Genomic DNA, 20,471 nt, shown 5'->3' on the forward strand with positions numbered 1-20,471 from the left:
AGAATTTCACTGAGTTCTGGAGAAGAATAGAAATTATATCTAATGTACTTACATTATGAGTTTTTATAGATTGTAGCACAAAATTATAGGTTATTTTTCACAAATAAAATAAACACGAATTAGTAAAAGAAGATAACCAGAACTTGTTATTAAATTTCACTAGAAACAAATACCAAAGATGAACACAACATTCTAAATAAAAAATATGCAAAAGATAGTCGATTTAAAACAAATAAACAGACATACAAGTGTATCTCTTACAAACAAGAATTGACTGGTTGAAATGACACTGGCCCAAGTGATGGTAATAGGTTAAGTGATTAAAGCTCATGGTTTAGTAAGAAGTAAAAATAGGTAACCAATTACAATACACTGTGATAAACACTATTTCATTTTCTTTTGTATTACTCAAACGTGAGCAGATGACTGGTTTCCGGATCTTAAATCTGGCTTCTCTATGTCCTAACGTGATTTCTTCTTCCTGATTCCAACTCTGCTCCTGCCCTTCTTTCCCTTCCTTGACTTCCCCGTAGGATCCCAGGTCACTGGGCAGCTAGCTTAGAGTCATTTGCAGGTGTCTTTTGGCTCCAGAACCAAGTTAATTAGTAGCAAGACGAGCCAGTCCCCTCCATAATTAGGTATACCTTTATAACCAGCAAACCATGTTTTTCAAACTGTTTCTTTTGCTCCTCAAGTTCTTGTGTTAAAAGCACTGGGAATCGCAGAAACAGGATCTTCACTTCCTTCACTTCATCTTGGGGTTTTCCTTGCTGATCAGTCCATTGTCCTAAAAATGAGTAACACAAAACTTTTGTCTCAATGCTCTGTAAACAGAAAGAAGTTTTAAAAGAAAACAGTTTCTAGAAATTTGGAGAAAGAGTTGGCCATTTTAAAGTATATGCCTCATGCTGTTCAAGACTTGCAAGGAGAGCTACAGTACAACCAGAAGTCACAGGGTAAATTGGAGGACAGACCATTTGTCCACGGATGATCTTGATCATGAGGCTGGGGGGATAAGAGAAAAAAAGCATTGTGTATAATCCTTGCACTACAACAAGTGCTCTAATGGCAATATGATTGTGTTACAGGAAATGTTTGTTCTTTCTCACCAGGATGACTCTCAGCCAAAAAGAGACAGGTACAAGAAAACATGAAGGAATGATGGAAAACAATAGGACATTTATATGATATGGTAAAACTTTCAGAGTTCACATTTATACTTCATTTGATCATCAAAGCACCACCGATATAGTTGACCCAATTTCATAAATAACAAAATTGAAATTCAGAGAAAGTAAGTAACTTGCCCAATACCTCAAAGCCTAAGTGAAGACCTAAAATCATAAAATTGGCTTTCATCAGTGCTTTCTGTACAGAGACAAGGCAAAGTACAGTACTAGGAACATGTATCATTCATGTAAGACCCAAGCAAGAGGAACAAATTTCGGAGACTAAGAATCTATGGTGGCCTTCTTTCCTTCCTTTCCCCTTCCTTCCTTTCCCCTATTCTTTCCTTCCTTCCTTCTCTCCTTTATAAAATTCAGTGGATGACCTGGTTTTGTTCAAGCAAGTTTTTTACTGGACAGATACAGGTGGAGAAATAGAAATCCCCCCAAAAAAGCTTGCTTCAGTTTGTTTTTAATTTAGCTTAAAACCAAATACACTAAAATGACCCCATCCCCAGTACATTATCTAATTGAAAGGGCTCAATTTAACCACAAAAGGCCCCTTCTCTAAAGGTCTGAGTTGTAAATAGAAGAAAGCAAGAAGGAGAAAACTCCCATAGCAGAGGAGCACCAAAGCCAGAAAACTTCACAGGAAGACTATAAATTAAATTTGGAGACCAAGAGTTCACATTTATAAGGTATAATATTAGAGTTAAGTTTACTTGAGTTCAACAAACATTTATCAAGTTCTTTCTACATGCCAGGCCCTGGAGTGGGCACTGGGGACCAAAAGGTCCACGAACTTCTGCGGTCAGTGGTGCTCACCAAGAAGGATAAAAAAAGAATAGCATAAAAGAGGGTGAGACCTAACTTCTATTTTTCTTGAACTTTTATTGTTCTGATGAATATTTGACGTTCCCTATATTAACAGCATTTCAAAATTATCCATTTTGTTAATACTCTAAATTTAAATGAGTCAGTTTGCATGAACCTCTGAAACACTGCTGTGAAATAATGTACTTGCTAAATGCTTACTCAAAAATGCTATTTTTTTTCAGTGCTAGGGATCAAATCTAGGACTTTGCACATGCTAGATAAGTGCTCTACCACTGAACTACATCCCCAGCAAAAATGTCATCTTAGGGCCTGTGACTTAGCTCAGTGGTTCCGGCGCCTCCCTCACAAGTGCAAGGTCCCAAGTTCAATCCCAGATACCCCTTTACCCCAAAAATGCCATCTTGCAGTGGAACAAAGGACTTACCTTCACTCTAATTGCCAGTTGCTGAAATAGTGGGTCAACCTTATGAATGCAGTTAAAGTAATGCCACAAGCTTTATAGATCAGTGTTTCTTTGTCTTCTGTTCTCCTGAACTAAAACCAGTGTCAGTTTAAATAACTACATTTATTATCTTTCAGAAACTAAGTTGAAATCATAATCTTGGTTGTCATGCTTGTATAATATTTTTATCCATTTTTTAGTCACTGAGTTTTCTGTGAAATGTGAACACAACATGTATTGCAAACTTGCACTCACTTTGATCATTTCTTCCAGACCTTTTTTTTTTTTTTTTTGGAGACAGGGTCTCACTATGTAGTTTAGCCTGGCTTTGAACTCACTGTGTATCCCAGGCTGGCCTCAAACTCCTGGAAATCCTCCTGCCTCAGCCTCCTGAGTGCTGGGACTACAGGTATGTACCACCACACCCAGCATTCCTGACTTATTTTTACAGACACATGAAAATAAAAGGTCCTATGAAATTCTGCATCTGAGTTGTTTTTTTTAACTTCTTTTATTGGTACATTTTAGGTATACAACACCTTTACATTTCTCATTGGGATCTTGTACTTTTACATGATGCATCTTGTTTCTTATTTTTTCCCCATTCCTAGCCTTCCCTTCACCCCCTCCACCCTTCCCTATTTACAAAGACTTTGTCTCCATTGTTTCCCTTTCTCATCATTTTTCCTTTCCCTTCTTTCCTTTCCCCTGCCCCTCCCACTACCCCTTCCCCTTTGGACCTTTTCTTCCTATTTTGCATTATCAATTATTCATTCTAATCATTGGTACATTTTAGGTATACAATATAATGACATTCATCATTAGAAATTTGCACCTTTACATAATCTCTCTTGGTTCTTATTTTTCACCCTTCCCCTGCTGCATCTGAGTTTTTGAACCTCTTCTAACTCCATTCTAAATCCATTACAACCAGAGAACTTACTAAACACATTTGATCTTTTCTTAAAATCCTCAATGGTTTTTCATTTGCTTAGGAAGACTATGAGTGCTTTCATGAAGTTTATAAGGTCTTATATAACCTAGGCTCTGCTAATAACCTTATTTCTAGAGACTTATTACTTATTACTACTTATTACCCTATTTATTACTCAGTTCTCTGTTTAGGGAACCTCCTGTGAGAAGCCTTCCTCTGACCTCCCAGTTCTGGGTGAGGTGCTTCTCTTCAATGCTTCCAGATTGCTTTCAATTTCCACCATCATAACTCACCTGCTTGCTTGCCTGTTAGTTTTCCCAATTAGAATTTGAACAAAGACAATGTCCACCTTGTTTATCCCTATTACCTAGCACAATGCTTGGCACATATCATGGGTACAGTACACAATAGTTGAATGAGTGAAATAATCCTGTTTCCCAAGATGGCATTTTAAATGGTATAATTTCCTGGTTGGCTCTAGGGCTCTGCTGCAAAGATCTTCCAGAACCCAAATTTCTGGTTATCCTGATGAATCTAGCCACAAATGAACAGGAGATACTTAAGTGTACCCTACAGTACCAATGAATACTTTTGTTGATGACAAGGCTCAAAGTAAGAAATTTTACTTGGGTCTCCTATTGATGCCTCAAATAAATATAATAAAACTCGATGAAAGAAATAATCAAGCGGAATGTGTCTATATTTGAATGCTCACTTTGCAGAATTAGGGGTGTACTTTCCCCCCATGGCTTGGGCTTAGGCTTTACTCTAGGCTTTCCATATAATAGCCTCTAAGGCAACCCAGGTGTTCCTCTCTCCCCACCTTTCCCCTCCCCTCCCCCTCCTCCCCCTCCCTCTGTGTGTGTTTTATTGTTAATAAATAACTCAGATGATAGAAAGAGAGCCTAAAAATGGCTCACAAAGCTTATGACCTAACATGGAAGTAGAATGGCTTGCTCTTTCCTCTCCCAGTCTATCTCTTATCCACACAGGTACAAGCACACTCACACCCAAAGAAGCACAGTGGGGAGAGCTGACTTCCTAAGTTAACCAGAAGCTACGCACCTGACAAGTTCTTAAAACCTTGCTCCTTTTTTCTTACAATTTCCTCCTGAACTTCACACAGCATACGTTCAATCTTCAGAACCACCTCAATGCAGTCAGTCTGAGCTCCTTTAATCTCCAATTTTGCCTTTTCCAGGCTGATAACTTCTGAGATGCAGACACTTGTGGTTGTTTGGAGGTCAGACAAAAATTCATGTTCCTTTTTCCCAAGGTACAGAATGTGATTATTCTCAATGATGTGGTGGTCCTGGGAGGTCAGGATCTTTTGGATCCATGCTTCAGCCTCATGCATCTCTTCCAGGTTGAATCCCATAAGATTGACTCCAGGGGATCCATCTTTAAGCCCATTTTCTCTTTGGTCTTCTCTGGTCCACTGGTGGGGGACTAAAACAATTATTATAAGCAACCATGGCAGGCTAGGGTTGGTTTGTTTGTTTGCAGGACTAGGGGTTGAACCTAGGCCCTTCACACTGAGCTACACCCCCAGCCTTTTTTATTTATTGAGACAGGGTTTTGCTGAGTCACTAAGTTCCCCAGGCTGGGCTTGAACTTGTGATCCTCCTGCTTCAGCCTCCCAGAGTGCTATGGTTACAGTCATGCAGCACTGTGTCTGGATGTTGGTAGATTTTAAATGATGCAGAACAAAGCACTCAAGGATACTGCCATCATTGTCAACAGTAGCAGCTCCAATTAAATACCTATCTCTAAAAAAAAACACCCAGTCTCTAAATACCTATCTCTAAAAGAGGCATTGGATATAAAGGCAGTCTACATGTATAATTTATAGCCTCCTTGGGAACACAGAATTTAGCTTGTGAAGGGGTTGGTTTTATCATATTTGGCCTCTGTTGTGTGGCATTTGTCAATTCACAGATGTGTTTACCTTGTAAACTGGGAATGTGATTTTCCTTAACCTATTGCTACTACTATGTTTAAAGTTAAACATCTCTGAAAGCCAAAGACCTTAACGAGTAAAAAATTTTTTTAAACCAATCATGAATTTCTGATTATATAAATAACACTTTTATCATTGGGAAGTTAGAAAATTAGCAAACTATACTGAAAGAAAGAAATATCTATAATTGCACTAAACAGGATTCCTTACTATACCTTATCTGTGTGTGACAGGACATACAGACCTCCTGCGGTTTAAGGGTGGAGCTGGGAAGCACCCTTCACCATTTCCACAACAAGCATTTGATGCTTATATCCCAGCAGAAAAGGACAGGGGACCTCCTTTTAGCCATCCAGATCTACCTTCCACAAGAAGTAGAGGAGAGAATCACTGATGAAACTCCGAAACTGAAATTGTAATGGATTTGAATCTGAGATTTGCAAAAAAAAGGACAATGGACTAGTTGAGGGGGAATCAATAAGTGATGCAATACCTAGGACATGTAAAGAATTGCCTTGAATTGTTAAGAAAAGAAAGAAACCAGTCACCAGTTGCCAGTCTTTCCTTTCGCAGAGAAGGAAACACAAATTGATCATAGTTATACGACAAGGGGCTTATCTTTATTAGCAATCAGATAAATAAAAAAATCACCCACTAGGATGGCAAAAATTCCTACGTGTAATAATATGGGAAGGATGCAGAGTAACTGAAACTCCTATATTCACAACAGATATAAAACTGGAACAATCACTATATTATTTAAAGAAACTTTTGCACTTGTATCAGAAGAATACAAGAATGTTCACATTCTTTTTTTTCTGCTACCAGGAATTGAACTCAGGACCTTGCACTTGCCAGGCAGGTGAGGCACCACTGAGCTAAACTCCCAGCCCTTTTCATTCTGATCAGCAACAGCACAACTGGAGTAATTACTGTCCTTCAATGATGGAGTACAATAGTAGTGAAAAGAAAAGAGCTTTACATGGATGAATCTCAGAAACATAATCTCAGACACATATTTCAAGGAAGAAAAGTAAGTTGAGCACTGACTTTGTTGTAGGCATTATTCCAAGGGCCTACAAGTATTATTTAAACTCTGTAAGTACTATTACTACTATCTTACAAATGAGAAGAATTGGTTAAGACTCAGAGTCATTAAATAACTTGCCCGTGTGTATAGGACAAATTAGTGGTGGCCACAAAGCTAGGAGGTGTGGGCATCTGATTCCAGTGTTTACAGAGTTCTGCCTCCCAGTAGTGATGCTGGGACAATAGGGTAATCAGCAACTTTCTCCTGGTAATTAGGTGGCTCCAGGAGCTATGAAAAAGCACTAAGACAGAACTAGACAGAACTTCCTCTGAGTGAAAATAAAAGCCAGTGTTTTACACAAGAGTAAAAAGTGGCAGGGATATTTTAATTACAGGCATACTTTTCTGGATTTTAAACACTAGGGCTGGGGATTTAGCTCAGTGGTTCTGCTGCCTGCCTTGCAAGCGCAAGGTCCCAAGTTTGATCCCCGGTACCAAAAGAAAAAACAAAAATCAACCCTTGTTATTCCAGGGAGCTTATACTTACTTTTGGGAGAAAATAAAAATAACGCATAGTGGTACTTAATTAATCCGTCATTATTAAAAGAAGAATTGTTCTTCTAGAGAAATTGTTCAGATCACTAAAGGATGCTCTTCTGGCACCAAAACACATTTAATTTTAACTATTTATTTGTTGGTTTAGACAGGGTCTCACTATGTAGCCCAGGTGGGCTTCAGCCTCCCAAGTGCTGGGATCACAGCTGTGTGCCACAACATTGGGCCTAATTTTAACTATTTATTACCTAAATATTTCCAATGAAAACATCCTTCTCTGCCTTCTTAACTAGTTTAACCTTTCCTTGATATTTGAGATCATCATCAATTATTACGTCAATTACTGTCCTATGCTAATTCTTTTACAGATGTCCTCAAGAATCACTATTATACATAATGAGGCTTGCCCTATGATTCAGATTAATGACATGCAGACCTTTGTATGTTCCTTTTCTCTGTGTCTGTATGTTCACCCAAAACTCCCCCTCTTACCTAGCCACTCTGTATTCCTTAATGTTCCCCAGAAATGTCCTGCATTTGTTTGCTTCAGTGGATTTTTTTTTACCTTGGGTGCTGCCCCCACAAACGCATACCGCTGGCCACCAGAAATCCTGCTATCCTCAAAGCCCAACTTAGAATTGTTCTCGTCTATGAAGCCATTCTTGACTCCCTTTCTGTCAAAAGTAATCTCTCTCTCCTCAAACTCCTGGGGAGTTTGTCCATATTCTCATTCATTATCTGTGCCTTGGTGTTTGTTTAATGTTTTGTAATTTATAGAATATCTTTACATACATAATCTCCAATTATCCTCACAATACTATTATTATCATCACTTTACAGACAGGCTCATAAGAGACACAGTCCTAGGCCAGAACTCTTAAAGTTTCCCCTTCTTTGCTGCCAGCACTGCTGAGCCACTGAAGATTCCACCTCAGTCCACTCAAACTCCACTATAGGAAGGAAATTATGAAGCAAAGCTATCCCTTCGCCAGCCCCCAACAGCCAGGATTGGTTTAACCCAGTGATCCTAAATCTAGCTCAACCACAAAACTGACTAGGGGGCATACAGAAACTGCATTAGAATAAACCAGATTTCCTGAATCAGAATCCCTACAAGTGGAACCGATACCCCTCTTCTCTGTGTCTTAAAAGTTTCCATCATGATCCTAGCAATTACTTAGGTTTGAGTTAACAACCCATGTATCTCGTACTACTGAGATGTGTTTTCTGTAATTACTAATGAGTGACTCCATTTAGATATTTGGAACAGTGTCTGATTAGCTAACCAGCTTGGGAGGACAGAATTTTTTATTAGAAGAAAAAGTATAGACCCTATCTGTGAAGGAATGAACTACCCACATTATGGATTATCTACTGCAATTTAGTTTCTCTCTGGTGACATCATGAAATGAGACTGAGCAAGAACAGAATCATGGTCAGGAGGTTGGTGTCCTAGCAGAGGCACAATGAACCATTTGGCTTATTTATTCTTCTCTCCTGCATTAGTTCAGATGATCAAATGGAATGAGCCTGTGGTAGGAGGCTCCACTTCTAGGCCTGTGAACTTCTTACTCACCTCTATGACTGTTGAGACTCAGCATCTTGGATTTCTTTGCCATTTCAGCACTGAAAGCCTACAATAAGCATAACAGAGCAGAGAGTCATAAGCAGGGGTTATAACCATTGTAACCAAAATCAATCTCTCTTTCTCTCTCCATCTGCACATACCACCCTTGACCTCATCTGCTCTGTTAGTCTCCATTCCCGCTGTCACAAATCTAAAGAAGTCTCCAGGAAAGCCCTAGGGAAAAGCAAGTGCACCACCACAATCTATTAGAACATGCAGGGGAAACAACTACAGGGAAAATGGGAAGAAAACCAGAATCTGGCCTTAAAAAAGAAGACTCTATGTTCCAAGGAAAAATATAATTATCCATTCATTCCTTCATTCAACAGCTATTTCAGACACTATTATGTTATGCCTGAATTAAAGCTGTGGATATGTCATTGAGACAAATAATGGGAGATACTCCTGTAATTAATAAAATAAACATTTATTTCTAAATATTATATGCTCATCATACTTTGTAGATAGCTTAATTTTTAAAAATAAACATTTATAAAAACAAAACAAAACAAAAAAACATTTCTAAATATTATATGCTCACCATACTTTGTAGATAGCTTAATTTTAAAAAATAAACATTTATTTCTAAATATTATATGCTCACCATACTTTGTAGATTGCTTAAATGATCTGCCTTATATGAGCTAATTCCTGTAAAGTACTTAAAATTGTAACTGGTATGTTACATTCATTCATATACGATAACTATAATTATTATTATATGAAAGTCTATAGAAAAAGAGTTGTGCATATTTGCACGCATACCCCTTAACATAGTGTCCATGTGAAATAAGTCATCTCCTCTATGATCTGGAACCATCTCACTAAGTGTCTTCCTTGTTCAAAGTTGATACAATTGGCAGTAATTATTTTATTCAAAAGATGGTTATTACTGGAGTAAAGACTAGAAATTGCTTTGTATCTCAGCTTTTAAAAATGATGTTTCTTAATTTATAAGATATTTTCTTCGTAAATTGTATTTGCAGCTGCGTTTTCCAGAGCAAAAAGCCCTTGATCTTGCCATATTGTTATCTAGAGAGGTTATGATAGGATACTTTCCTGCTCTCCCATCCAAGAAATAAAACAAACAAGGTAACATTATCTGCTGATAAATATACTAATAAAAGCTGCCATACATGATGGATAAAAATTAGCTTTCTCCAGAAGGTCATCTTTTTTTTTTTTTTTGGTACCGGGGATCGAACTCAGGTCCTTACGCTTGTGCAGCAGGTGACGAAACCACTGAGCTAAATCCCCAGCCCATCCAGAAGGTCATCTTAAAAGTCAGGATGTATGGGCACAGTGGCGCATGCCTGTACTCCCAGCATTTGGGAAGCTGGGGCTGGAGGATCGCCACAAGTTTAAGACCAGCCTGGGCTACATAATGAGTTCAAGGCCAGCCTGAACGACATAGTGAGACCCCATCTCCAGAACACAAAACAAAACAAAACAAAACAAAACAAAACATCAGGATGTATTACAAGGGTAGAAAAAATTTAGGCAAGGCTTTCATGTGAAGGAAAGATAACTAACTTTATCAGTAGCAATGACACTGAAGAATGTGTGGATAACAAGCAGGTCTTCAAGGAGCTTGGAAGAGTAGAGTCAAACAGCAAGAATCTGATAATGTCTTTCATCTCTGTCCACTAGTGGCCAACACCTGATCTGAAAAATGTCAGTACTGCTTTCTAAAGAGGGGTCCCTCGTTCTGAGGTGACATGTCTGAGGTAGATAAGCAATACGTACTTAAATAACCACCCATTGCATTTCACAGATACTCAGCTCCAGCCAGCACCCTTACATCATGAAATACTGGTGAACACAAATTTTTCAGTCAGGTGCGGAATTATTTATTTACTTCTGAATTGGAAAATATGAGTGTCTTGGGCCGGGGATTTAGCTCAGTGGCACAGTGCCTGCCTCGAAAGTGCAAGGTCCTGAGTTCGATCCCCGTGCGGGGGATATATGTGTGTGTGTGTGTGTATGTGTGTCTGAATATAAATATCACTTAATTGTGAGTTGAACGTGGGTTGATCTTCCCAAGGCAGGTGAACTCTGGTTGTCTGACAAATCTATTTTCTGGAATGTAGGAACTCTGCCAAAGTAACACCACCGTGAGGACCTGTGCAAGTCACTCTCTGATCTTTCTGTACACACATCTCTCACTGTAAGACTTATTTAGGAAGAAGAGACATGCTTATCAGAAAGGCAGAGGTGTACACATATGTACACACACTCACTCATATCTCCATGTGGATAAAATACAGTGTTAATGTTGGAAAACCCTGAAGGAATGATCAATGTTCACTATATAATATAAATCACTGGGTAAGATAATCTTCTTGAGTTACACAACAGAAAAATGTATTTCTTAGGGTATTTTTTCCATGTTTTTGGTTAGTGATTCAGAAGAACGTAGGCATTTAGGGAAACAGACTGAGACTGGAGTCTTGGTTTAGCCCCCAACTAGCTGCGCACATGCTAACCACTGGATTGTGTTTTCCTGTTTGTAAAATGGAGATGTCACCAGTGGCTTCAACGCAGGATTGCAGGGAGAATGGAATGAGACAGCTTCTGCTTAGCACAGTGCCTGGCAGTGCAGTACCCCATGCAAGGTGGCTATTTTTATTATGATCCCTTAGGGGAGCACTGAGCCTGTTTGATCTTTCCACTTTTCTTGAACTGCAGTGCACATTTCTGTTTGTACATTGGAGAGAATGAAACTTTTATCCTAGAAGTGGCTAATTCCACCTGTGAGGATATGATGCTTTGCACACGGTTCAGGGACAAGCTCAGGGTACTCTCTGGGCTCAGTGACAGTGCTCTGCCTGGGGGACCTGGTGAACTTCACGTGAAGGACGTGATGGTTCACTGTGCCAAGAAGGTGAGCTACGTCATTGGGGCGTTCACCACCACACTGCCAGTGAGCTGAGAGAGCACAGCGGTTGCTGGAGCAGTGAGAATCCACCAAGAACATCTCTTCCAAACCCATCTGCAGTGATGCTGCACTGACGGCTTACAAACAGGCATGGAAATGAGCAAATCCCTCAAACCTCCTCATCTGGTTGCAAACTAGAAGGAACCAGAAACTTTACTCTTGGTCTAGGAAAGAGCAACCTGGAACAAGTATGCATTCAATTCCTTGGAAGGAGAGGAATAATGACTTATACAAACATGGAACTGGCCAGAAGGTGGGGAGAGCAGCAGTCAGGGAACGAAGGTTCAAAACCATTCTCTGCCAGGCACTGAGTAAGGCCCCTTGTACACCAACACCCATCTGGGAAATCTCATTGATACTGGCAGAATCCAAAATGTATGTCTGGAATACCTACAAAGCCGTTATATCATGTTCATTTCCATTTTTTCTTCACATCATTAGTTTTTTCTTTCTGTCTCTGTCTCTGTCTCTCTCTGTCCCTCTCAGTCTGTCTGTGTCTCTCTCCAGGGCCGTAGTTCAGGCTGGCCTTGAACTCACAGCAATCCTCTTGCCTCACCCTCCTGAGTGCTAGGAATACAGGAATGTGCCACCATGCCCACAAGTAAGAGTCTTTTTTAAAAATGCCAACTAGGGCTGGGGATTTAGCTCAGTGGTTCCGCAGCCTGCCTCACAAGCACAAGGTCCTGAGTTCAATCCCTGGAACCAAAAAAAAAAAAAAAAAAGCCAGCTAAACACAAATAAAACAATAAAAAAATGGTTGGAACTTTAAAGGCAGAACAGTAAAGCAAAATATACTAATTTTAATGACTATTAACAGTTAGAAACTCAGCTTGATCTGGCCACTAAAGCAAAAGGCAGAGATGAAATGAAAACTAAAGAAGCTGGACACAGACCTTGACATTCAGTCACACAAGACACACTCCTCTACACACAGGTCCCTGTTCTGTGTTAGACCAAAACTGACTTCCCCCTGAGATCACCTACAAGCAAGCTAATAAAGAATAGATGGAATTCGAGAGAAATACTGGGGTTACAACAATAACCACAAACACCCCTGCTATTAATAAATTTATAATCTTAGTTAAGAAAAGATAAACAAGTTATTTATTTATTTATTTATTTTTGGTACCAGGGATCAAACACTGGACCTTGTGCTTTCGAGGCAGGCAGCAGCACCACTGAGCTAAATCCCTGGCCCAACAAGTCATTTATTTTAATACCTCAGCCCTCAGTGAACCATAGCTCACTGAAGATGATATAACTGCTAACCTACATGGAGAGACTACCATGCGTCAGACAATGTTCTCAGTGTTTTCCATGTATTAACTCATTTAATCTTCATAACAGCCCCCCAAAATGTTAGTTATTATTCCCTTTTAAAGAGGAGGAACCTGGTCGGGCACGGAGACACATCACTATAATCCCAGCACTTGGGAGGCTGAGGCAGGAGGATCACTGTGAATTCAAGGCCAGCCTGAACTATGTAGAGAGACCTTGTCTTAAAAACCCCCAAAATTAAAGATGAGGAAACTGAGGCACAGGTAGAAACTAACCAGCCCAAGTTCACACAACCAGAAGAGACAAAGCCAAGGCTGATTGGAAGTTTGGAGGAAAAAGTGATTCACTGGAGAGAAAAAGACAAAGAATTTCGTTTAAATACACTGGATTTGAGATAACAGAGATTCAAGGAGAAATGAGGGATGTTTGGGGATGTCGGTCTGGAGTTGGCTCAGAAAACAGGAGTTTACAGAGGTTTAGAAGTTGAAGGAACACTGCATTCGTGGAGGAAGGGAAGAGAGGGGGAAAGGACCCCACCCAGAAGCCAGGACACTGTTTACCTTTAAGAGGCAGAAGGAAAACTAATGCCAGCAAAGGAAAAAGGAGACACTAAGTAGTGGGGTAGACATGGCTTTTGCAATGACATCTGCTACTAGATCAGAGGTAGGCAATATAGAGAAATTAAATTTTCTGAAGTTAGAGCATCACCACACTGCATAGCACCTAGCCCTGTGTCTTCCACTGAAGATACTAAACAGATGTTCAATGAATGAAAAGACTATAAGACATTCTAAGGTATTAACTCACCTTATATGTCCCCAGATCCTCTGGAAAGATCACAAACTTCACAGTTAGTTTTTCGTTCAAATGGTACTTGGCAAATGTTAAAACTTCATCAAACATGATCTCTGCTACTGTATTCTTCTTTATACCAATGCTTCCAGTCCCAAGGGCAGGAAAGGAAATGGAAGTTTTATTTAGCTCAAGGCATTTTTCCAAACATTCCTTTACTGCATTTTTCAATAGCTGTAAGAGAAATACAAATTTAAGATCAGCTTTTGAATCAGAAATAAGCCTTCACTTATCCCTTGATTCTGTTTGCATTTTACAACACCGGCCTCCACCTGTGGTCACATTCCTATCTTCTCAGAGGGCAGGAAAGGTGTCAATCATTGGGAACCCACTACAAATATACAGTTAGATGATGAGCAACAAAAGAGCCAAGAAGCTGAAGTATTTAACGGCCCACTGTGTGCTATTCAGCACAAGGACACTAGGATTTCTCCAAATGGGTAGGTTTTGCCTATGGCACCAAGCCAGTGAGCTAGCTATCAGCTTGATCCTGCTCATCTGCCACTTCTAAGCCAACAAAAAGAGCTCTTGGAGTTTTAATAAAGGAGAGATTAAAATAAACAAACAATATTTATCTAATGTCCCTGAGGTCTATTATATAATTTCTCTTGGCGAAATGGTAGTATTTAGGCAGACTTACATTTCTTACAACTTTTCAACATCATATTGAATTACTATTATTGGAAAGTTGACTGTAGAAGGACCTTGGAAAAATGGGAGAGAAAGAATGGTTGGAGAACCAGTTTGGGATTGCAGAGCTCTGTAGCCAAGAGAGGAGAAGAATGGTACAGAAAAAAGAGAGACAAAAGTAGAGAAAGAGATTAAGTTTCTCTTTTCCTATACTTGAATAAGCTCCCACTATTCTTTAATACTTGTATTTTATAGGTCTCAGAAAGAAAGTTGCCTGGAAGAGGCACTTAGGAATAGGTAGGCACAGATTCCACTGTAGGAATAGGCAGGCACAGATCACAGATAATAGATCACGCTGAAATGGTCCAGGCAAGGAAATCCCAGCCCCTGCTGGAATTGAAGAAACAGAGTGACATATACAGAGGCTGATCCCCTGCCTACCTACGGAAAGGCCCACAGGGTGCTGGGTATGATGAGGGCAACCAGCGTACAGACTAAGGGGGCCCTGCTGTCTTGGGGTCCATTTGCAGTATTCTCACTTACAATTTAGACAGGGGTAGGTAACATTTCAAACTGAACTTCTTAAGAGCACTTGTGGCAACTGTATTCATTCAATATTTCATGCTTTTAGAGGCATGTTTGAAAATGGAAACTCCACCATTAAACAATATTTCATGAATGTAATGGAACAATGGAAATTTAACCAAATGGTTCGACCATGCAGCTATGTAAAGGTAATAAGTTTATTTGAACTTACCAGATGTTTAGGATATGTTAAATGCCACAGTACATGAAATACATATCGGCAGGACAATTCAAATCCTTCTGTGACCAGTACAAATTTGGAAACTGAAAGCAGTTTAGGTATTCTGTCAGTAAGTTCCCATTCTATTTCATTTCCTGCCTGTTGTAGAATTGATTTTGACACAGGTTCGCTTTTAATATCGAATGGGTTTACAGAGTTAACAATCACATCTGTCTGAAAAAGGAAGAAAGCACAGTATTCATTGTTAAGTTCCTCTTTTTTCTCTTTCTCTCTTTCTCTCTCTCTTTCTCTCTATCTTTCTTTCATTTTTTGGTACTGGGTATTGAACTCAGGACCTCACACTTTCGAGACAGGCGCTGTACCGCTGAGCTACATCCTGAGTTCCTCTTTCTTAAATCACTAATTTAAGTATTTCCCTAGAGAGATTTGAAAATACTTTTTTGAAGATCTTAACTCCACATACACTTATCTAATAATGGTTAGAAACCATTATAGCCAGAGAATGAGCATTTGATGGTCACGATGTTCTTTGTCCTATTCAGAAATTGTATAAATACATGGATGATATATTTTTTACTGCAAACATCTTTGAGCCCTTTGCTGTATTATACCTCTTATATTTCTAGATTCTGAGCATTCCTTGTGATTTTTTTAAAGCTGTACCAATAAATGGCTTAATTCTCTGTCCTACCACCATCACTTTTTGCTATTTCTGTGTAAGTTGTTTTATTTTAAACAGAGAGGAAATAAAATTTCTTAGGGAATTTCTACTACCTAATGTATGTTTTAAGATAAATAGTACTTGACTAAAGTCTAAATGGAGCAAAAGATCTTTCATGAAAAGTGGGCTTACCTTTTGCTGGGGTCCCCAGATCCACGTACCCACCTATGCTACAGGTAACCACTTTTACCAGTTCTTTATCTGTTTTTTTGGAAACAGACTATACTGTACATGTTTGCAGGCTGTGGTTTTTTATTTTTGTTTGGGTTTTTTTGGTTTTTTAAGACAGGATCTTGCTATTAGTTCAGGCTGGCCTTAAACTCACTATGTAGCCCAGGCTGGCCTCAAACTCATGGCGGTCCTCCTGCCTCAGCCTTCCAAGGCACTGCACTTTAAGTAACATTATCTCTTAGCTCACAGAGCTGTGCTAAAGGGGTTGTGTCTTTCCTTCCCCTGTGCCCAAATCCCACTAATTATCCCAATGGATTTGGTTCCCTTGGGGTAACTTAAGTGCTTCTATGGATGTTAGTGAATGTTTCACTTTGTTTGTTTGTTTTGTTTTTTTTGAGACAAGGTCTCCCTATGTAGTTCAGGCTGGCCTTGAACTCATTATGTAGCCCAGGCTGTCCTCAAACTCACAGCAATTTTCCTGCCTCAGCCTCCCAAGTACTGGGATTACAGGCATGCACACCATGCCCAGTGAATATTTCACTTTGAAAGTGCAATCAGAAATTGTCATTTGAGGACAATGGCAGTCTTTAAAAAGTATAAATTTTCTAATGCTGCTAGAAATAAATAAATGCAATGACATTTTAATTAAATGAACAAGTTATTTAACTACGATGTTTCCACTTTAATTTTAAGTTGGCTTTAATGACTGCTCAAATATTTTGTCTCATGGGGTCTCCTCATTCTTCTAACTATCTTGTAGGTTCTAAGTGGTAATTTAACTGTTGGTTAAGTCTATTTGATTATGGCCCTACAAGGTATCACTGATCTAGGGAGGAAAAGAATACAACCTTATGTTTCTTCTCTCCAGCTGTTGCAGTCCCCATTTCCTGCTTCCTGCTTCCCCTTCCACTTATTCATCATTAATCTAACACCTAGAACACCTAGACTCATACACTTGCCTACACCAGGCCCCAGGGCTAAGGAGACAGCAAACCTCCTAGGTGCTCTCTGCCTGACAGGGGAGCTGCCTTAGCCCAGAAATGCCTGGGTTTGCTGTTAGCCTCACCTCCCTCCCTCCTTCCCTCCCTCCCTCCCTCCCAAGGTCCTGGCCTTTCTGTGCAAAGAGCCTCAGCTAAAGGCTAAGCTACCCTTTGTATTCTCCATAGCCCCAGGCATAGCGCTCTACACACAGAACAGGTCTTCCAGCTCCACCTGTGTCTATGACTCTAGCCAATCCATTATTCCCTATCTGTCAATTCCTCCTCTCTGCTCAAGTCACTAACTACCCAGAAAGCTTTCCCCCTGCCAGTTCATGCGCATCACAACTGGAGATCAGATTCAAAACTCATCTCTTGTTTTGTTTTCTTTTTTTTGGTACTGGGAATTGAACTCGGGTCCTTGTGCTTGCACAGCAGGCAGCGAAACCACTGAGCTAAATCCCTGGCCCCCAAACTCAAGTCTCTTGAAACAGTTTTTCTTGGTCCTATACTCTACTGGTGTCACAAATTTACATGGTCTTAAATATTATTTTTGTTACTATTGATAGGTTGCTTCAGAAATGTTGATATGATTTGTTTCCTCAGTGAGATTTTTCAAGTAAAGAGCTTGTTAGATTAAAAAAAGAATATAGTAGATTTTAAGTTCCTTGGGATCAAAAGTTGTTCTATTTCTTCATAGTCCCTAAGAACAATAGCAATAGCAATAATAATGTGCCAAGCACTGTTCTAAGCATTTTATAGGTATTGATTCCAGCTTTAAGATATGTGCTACCATTAGCCTCATTTTACAGATGAGGAAAACTAAAAAGTAAAGTAGTTTGTTTGAGATTTCTCAGTTTGTAAATGGCAAAGCTGGTATCCAGATGGTGTGGTCCTGAAGTTCATTCTTTTTATGGCAGTGGAAATTGAACAAAGGACGTCATCCTGAGCTACATTCCCAACCCTTTCCATTGTCATTATTTTTTTAAATTTTGAGACAGGGTTCCACTAAGTTGCCCAGGGTGGCCTCAAACTTGTGATCTTCCTTCCTGGGGCTCCTGAGTAGCTGAAGTCTACACTCTTAACCCAGTAAGGTGCTTTCTACACAGTGTTGCAAGGTATATACTATAAAACCTCTTAATAGTTAATTAACAATTCAAGGGTCCCCTTTGGCAGTGGAAGAGAACAGAAAGACTTACCGTCTGCTGTTCAATGTGGCCCTGGATAATCTGCAGGGTCAGCCCCTGCATTGTGTGAATACTGACAGGAGGAGTGGTTTCTTGACTCATCCAGGGGCCCAGCTCATTCTCCCCTAGGAAGACTTCTGAAGCAGCTTTCAAGGCAGCCACAGTAGGGTCCTCGTTGCTTACCAAGTGAATTTCTTTCAAATTACTAACCAATTGCATCCCTTGAAGATACCACTGAATAGTTTGTAAAATAGTCTGCGTACACAAATCCAGAGGAAACTGGAAAATTCCAGAGCTCAGGGCTGGAATTGCAACTGTCGTAATGCTTGTATTTTCATAGTTCACATACTGCAGAATTCTGGCAATAACCCTTTGCAATTTATCAATACATCTCAGTGAATCCATTGCCTCCCACCGAGGCCCAACAGCATGGATAATCAGTCTGCAGGGAAGCCGTCCTGCTCCAGTGATAGCTATCTCACTAGCTGGTACTTTACCATAACTGGCCACCCATCGTCTGCTCTGCTCTTGGATTTCATGGCCCCCAGCTCTCACCAGGGCCCCAGCCAGGCCTCCCCCATGGCAAAGATCTTCATTGGCTGCATTCACCACAGCATCAACAGCATGTCTGGTGAGGTCATCCTTCCAGACAGACAACTCTAGTCCAGGACTCAGCCTTTTTCTGAAGACTTGCTGAGCAAGAGGCTGGCTGTTACCTGCCAGGGCTGGAGAGATCAGAGTGGAGATACAGCCAAACTTAGTCTGTAGGACGTCGGACAGCCGACTCTCATGATTTTTTAATATTGTGAAGTCACTGTGATTAATGGGAATTTGCCAGCTAAAGCTTTGAACAGAAAAGTCAGTCTCTGGAAAAGAAGAGAAGATAAAATAATAAAGAAATGAGCAAGTGTTCTTTTGAAAAGAATCTTATTCCATTCATACCAGGAAGATGAGTTTTTTATTTGCAAGAGAGTGAACTTCTCTAGTGCCCTTACTACTTCCCCTTTTCACCTATACAGATAATTAGACCAATAATACCTAAGAGTTTTCAATGGTAGGTCACCTATGAAGTGCTTTGTCTTGTGCCTGGCACACAGTAAGTACTCCTCAGAGCTAGCTACTATGTACAGTGATGGCAGTGAGAAAACTGTGATTTTAAATGTATGTAAAAATAGTGAGTTTAGGAAGACCCATGATGAGCACTCACATATTTAAAGGAACTTAATTATAAATTAGAAACATGGGGAGGCTTTTTAGTTCAAATGGTTTTTGCTTTGTTAGGGGCTCATACTACGTTCTCTAACAAGCAAGGCTTGAGACATGAATTTTGAGTGTAAGTAGTTTCTTTGGGAGGTGATCTTAGAAAATATCAGGGGCTCTGGTTAAGGAGGGCAGGGTGGGAAAGTAAAACAAAGGAAAAAATTAATAAAGTGTGTGTTACTTAAAAAATGAAGCTTAACTCCACTGGCAGACAGTGTGGATCGTGTGCCTCAGAGTTTTAACCCAGAGGGGTAATTACAGGAGATAGGGTATTATCCAACCTCTGTGTGTCACTGGTCAAAGCTGTTCCTTGGTGGAAAAGGGTAGAGGGACACCAGACCAGCAAGTGGGTAGAGCATTCTCAATGTCTGGTACAATAAATAATTCTTCATAGCATTTCTGTTGCATGGAACAATAAAAATTAGTTGAGTAAAATCTGTTTACTTATGTGGCAGATAAGATGCGCTGCTCAGATCCTCCTTCAATTTGGTTATGAAGTGGGAAACATGGTAAGCTTGCAGCCTCCAGCTCTCAGTCTGTGGAGGGTTCATCTCAGTTCTCTGATCAAGGGGTGCCCTTTTCTCAGGATGACCCCCATCAAGGGCTGAGCAAGGCCACCTATGCCCAAAGTGAGACACCTCTAACCAGCAGGTTTTCACTATAGTCTGATGGCTCCAGCTGCCCAGTCTGGCTTCTGTTCTTTCACAGTGAACCATTTGCACTGGTAACTCCATTTCCAACTTTTATTTTCTGAAAAACCCAACCTGGATAAAGTATTTTATGGAGTCTAAGACATTGTTATTATATGCCTCTGATAAAGGAAAAACAATGCCAAATGAACTGTGGTAGCCTTATTTCAGAAGTGTCAAAATGTGAAAAAAATGTGCATCCTGAAATAGATAAAATGTGATATTTACTTATATAGTACTTCAACTTCTAGTTCTAATCTGAGCCACCTAGAAAGACCTCTGGTGGTCTCAGGGACTCAGAGACACAGCAATCAAGTACTTGGGCTCAGCTAGCTTCAGCTTTGGCTGGCAATCTCACTTGGGCCAGCCCTAGGGTTAGGTAGGGACCATTTGTCTCTTTCAGCCCTTGCTAAGTGTTATGGTTTGGGTCTAGATGTCCCCCCAAAGCCTCA

The 20,471-nt window shown here is 40.0% G+C and overlaps 1 protein-coding gene across 10 annotated transcripts in view; it reads right to left on the bottom strand.

The window, feature by feature from the left end:
- Positions 1-20,471, bottom strand: part of Parp9 (poly(ADP-ribose) polymerase family member 9) — a 134,442-nt gene that overhangs the window by 11,917 nt on the left and 102,054 nt on the right. For 9 of the 10 annotated variants that reach the window (XM_087209315.1, XM_087209306.1, XM_087209303.1 and 6 more), the window contains 6 exons: positions 18,083-18,936; positions 15,006-15,227; positions 13,574-13,792; positions 8,500-8,557; positions 4,445-4,828; positions 645-787 (listed from right to left, as the gene is read on the bottom strand). In XM_087209315.1, coding sequence (XP_087065441.1) covers positions 645-787; positions 4,445-4,828; positions 8,500-8,557; positions 13,574-13,792; positions 15,006-15,227; positions 18,083-18,936 — 1,880 coding nt within the window. The remainder of the gene's footprint in view (positions 1-644; positions 788-4,444; positions 4,829-8,499; positions 8,558-13,573; positions 13,793-15,005; positions 15,228-18,082; positions 18,937-20,471) is intronic. The other variant, XM_087209325.1, reaches the window with a different exon arrangement.

Source organism: Heterocephalus glaber, unplaced genomic scaffold (assembly GCF_053883595.1).
Source record: "Heterocephalus glaber isolate CG9 unplaced genomic scaffold, H.glaber_assembly_v1.0 deba00000122, whole genome shotgun sequence".
In the NCBI taxonomy this organism is placed as follows: domain Eukaryota; kingdom Metazoa; phylum Chordata; class Mammalia; order Rodentia; family Bathyergidae; genus Heterocephalus; species Heterocephalus glaber.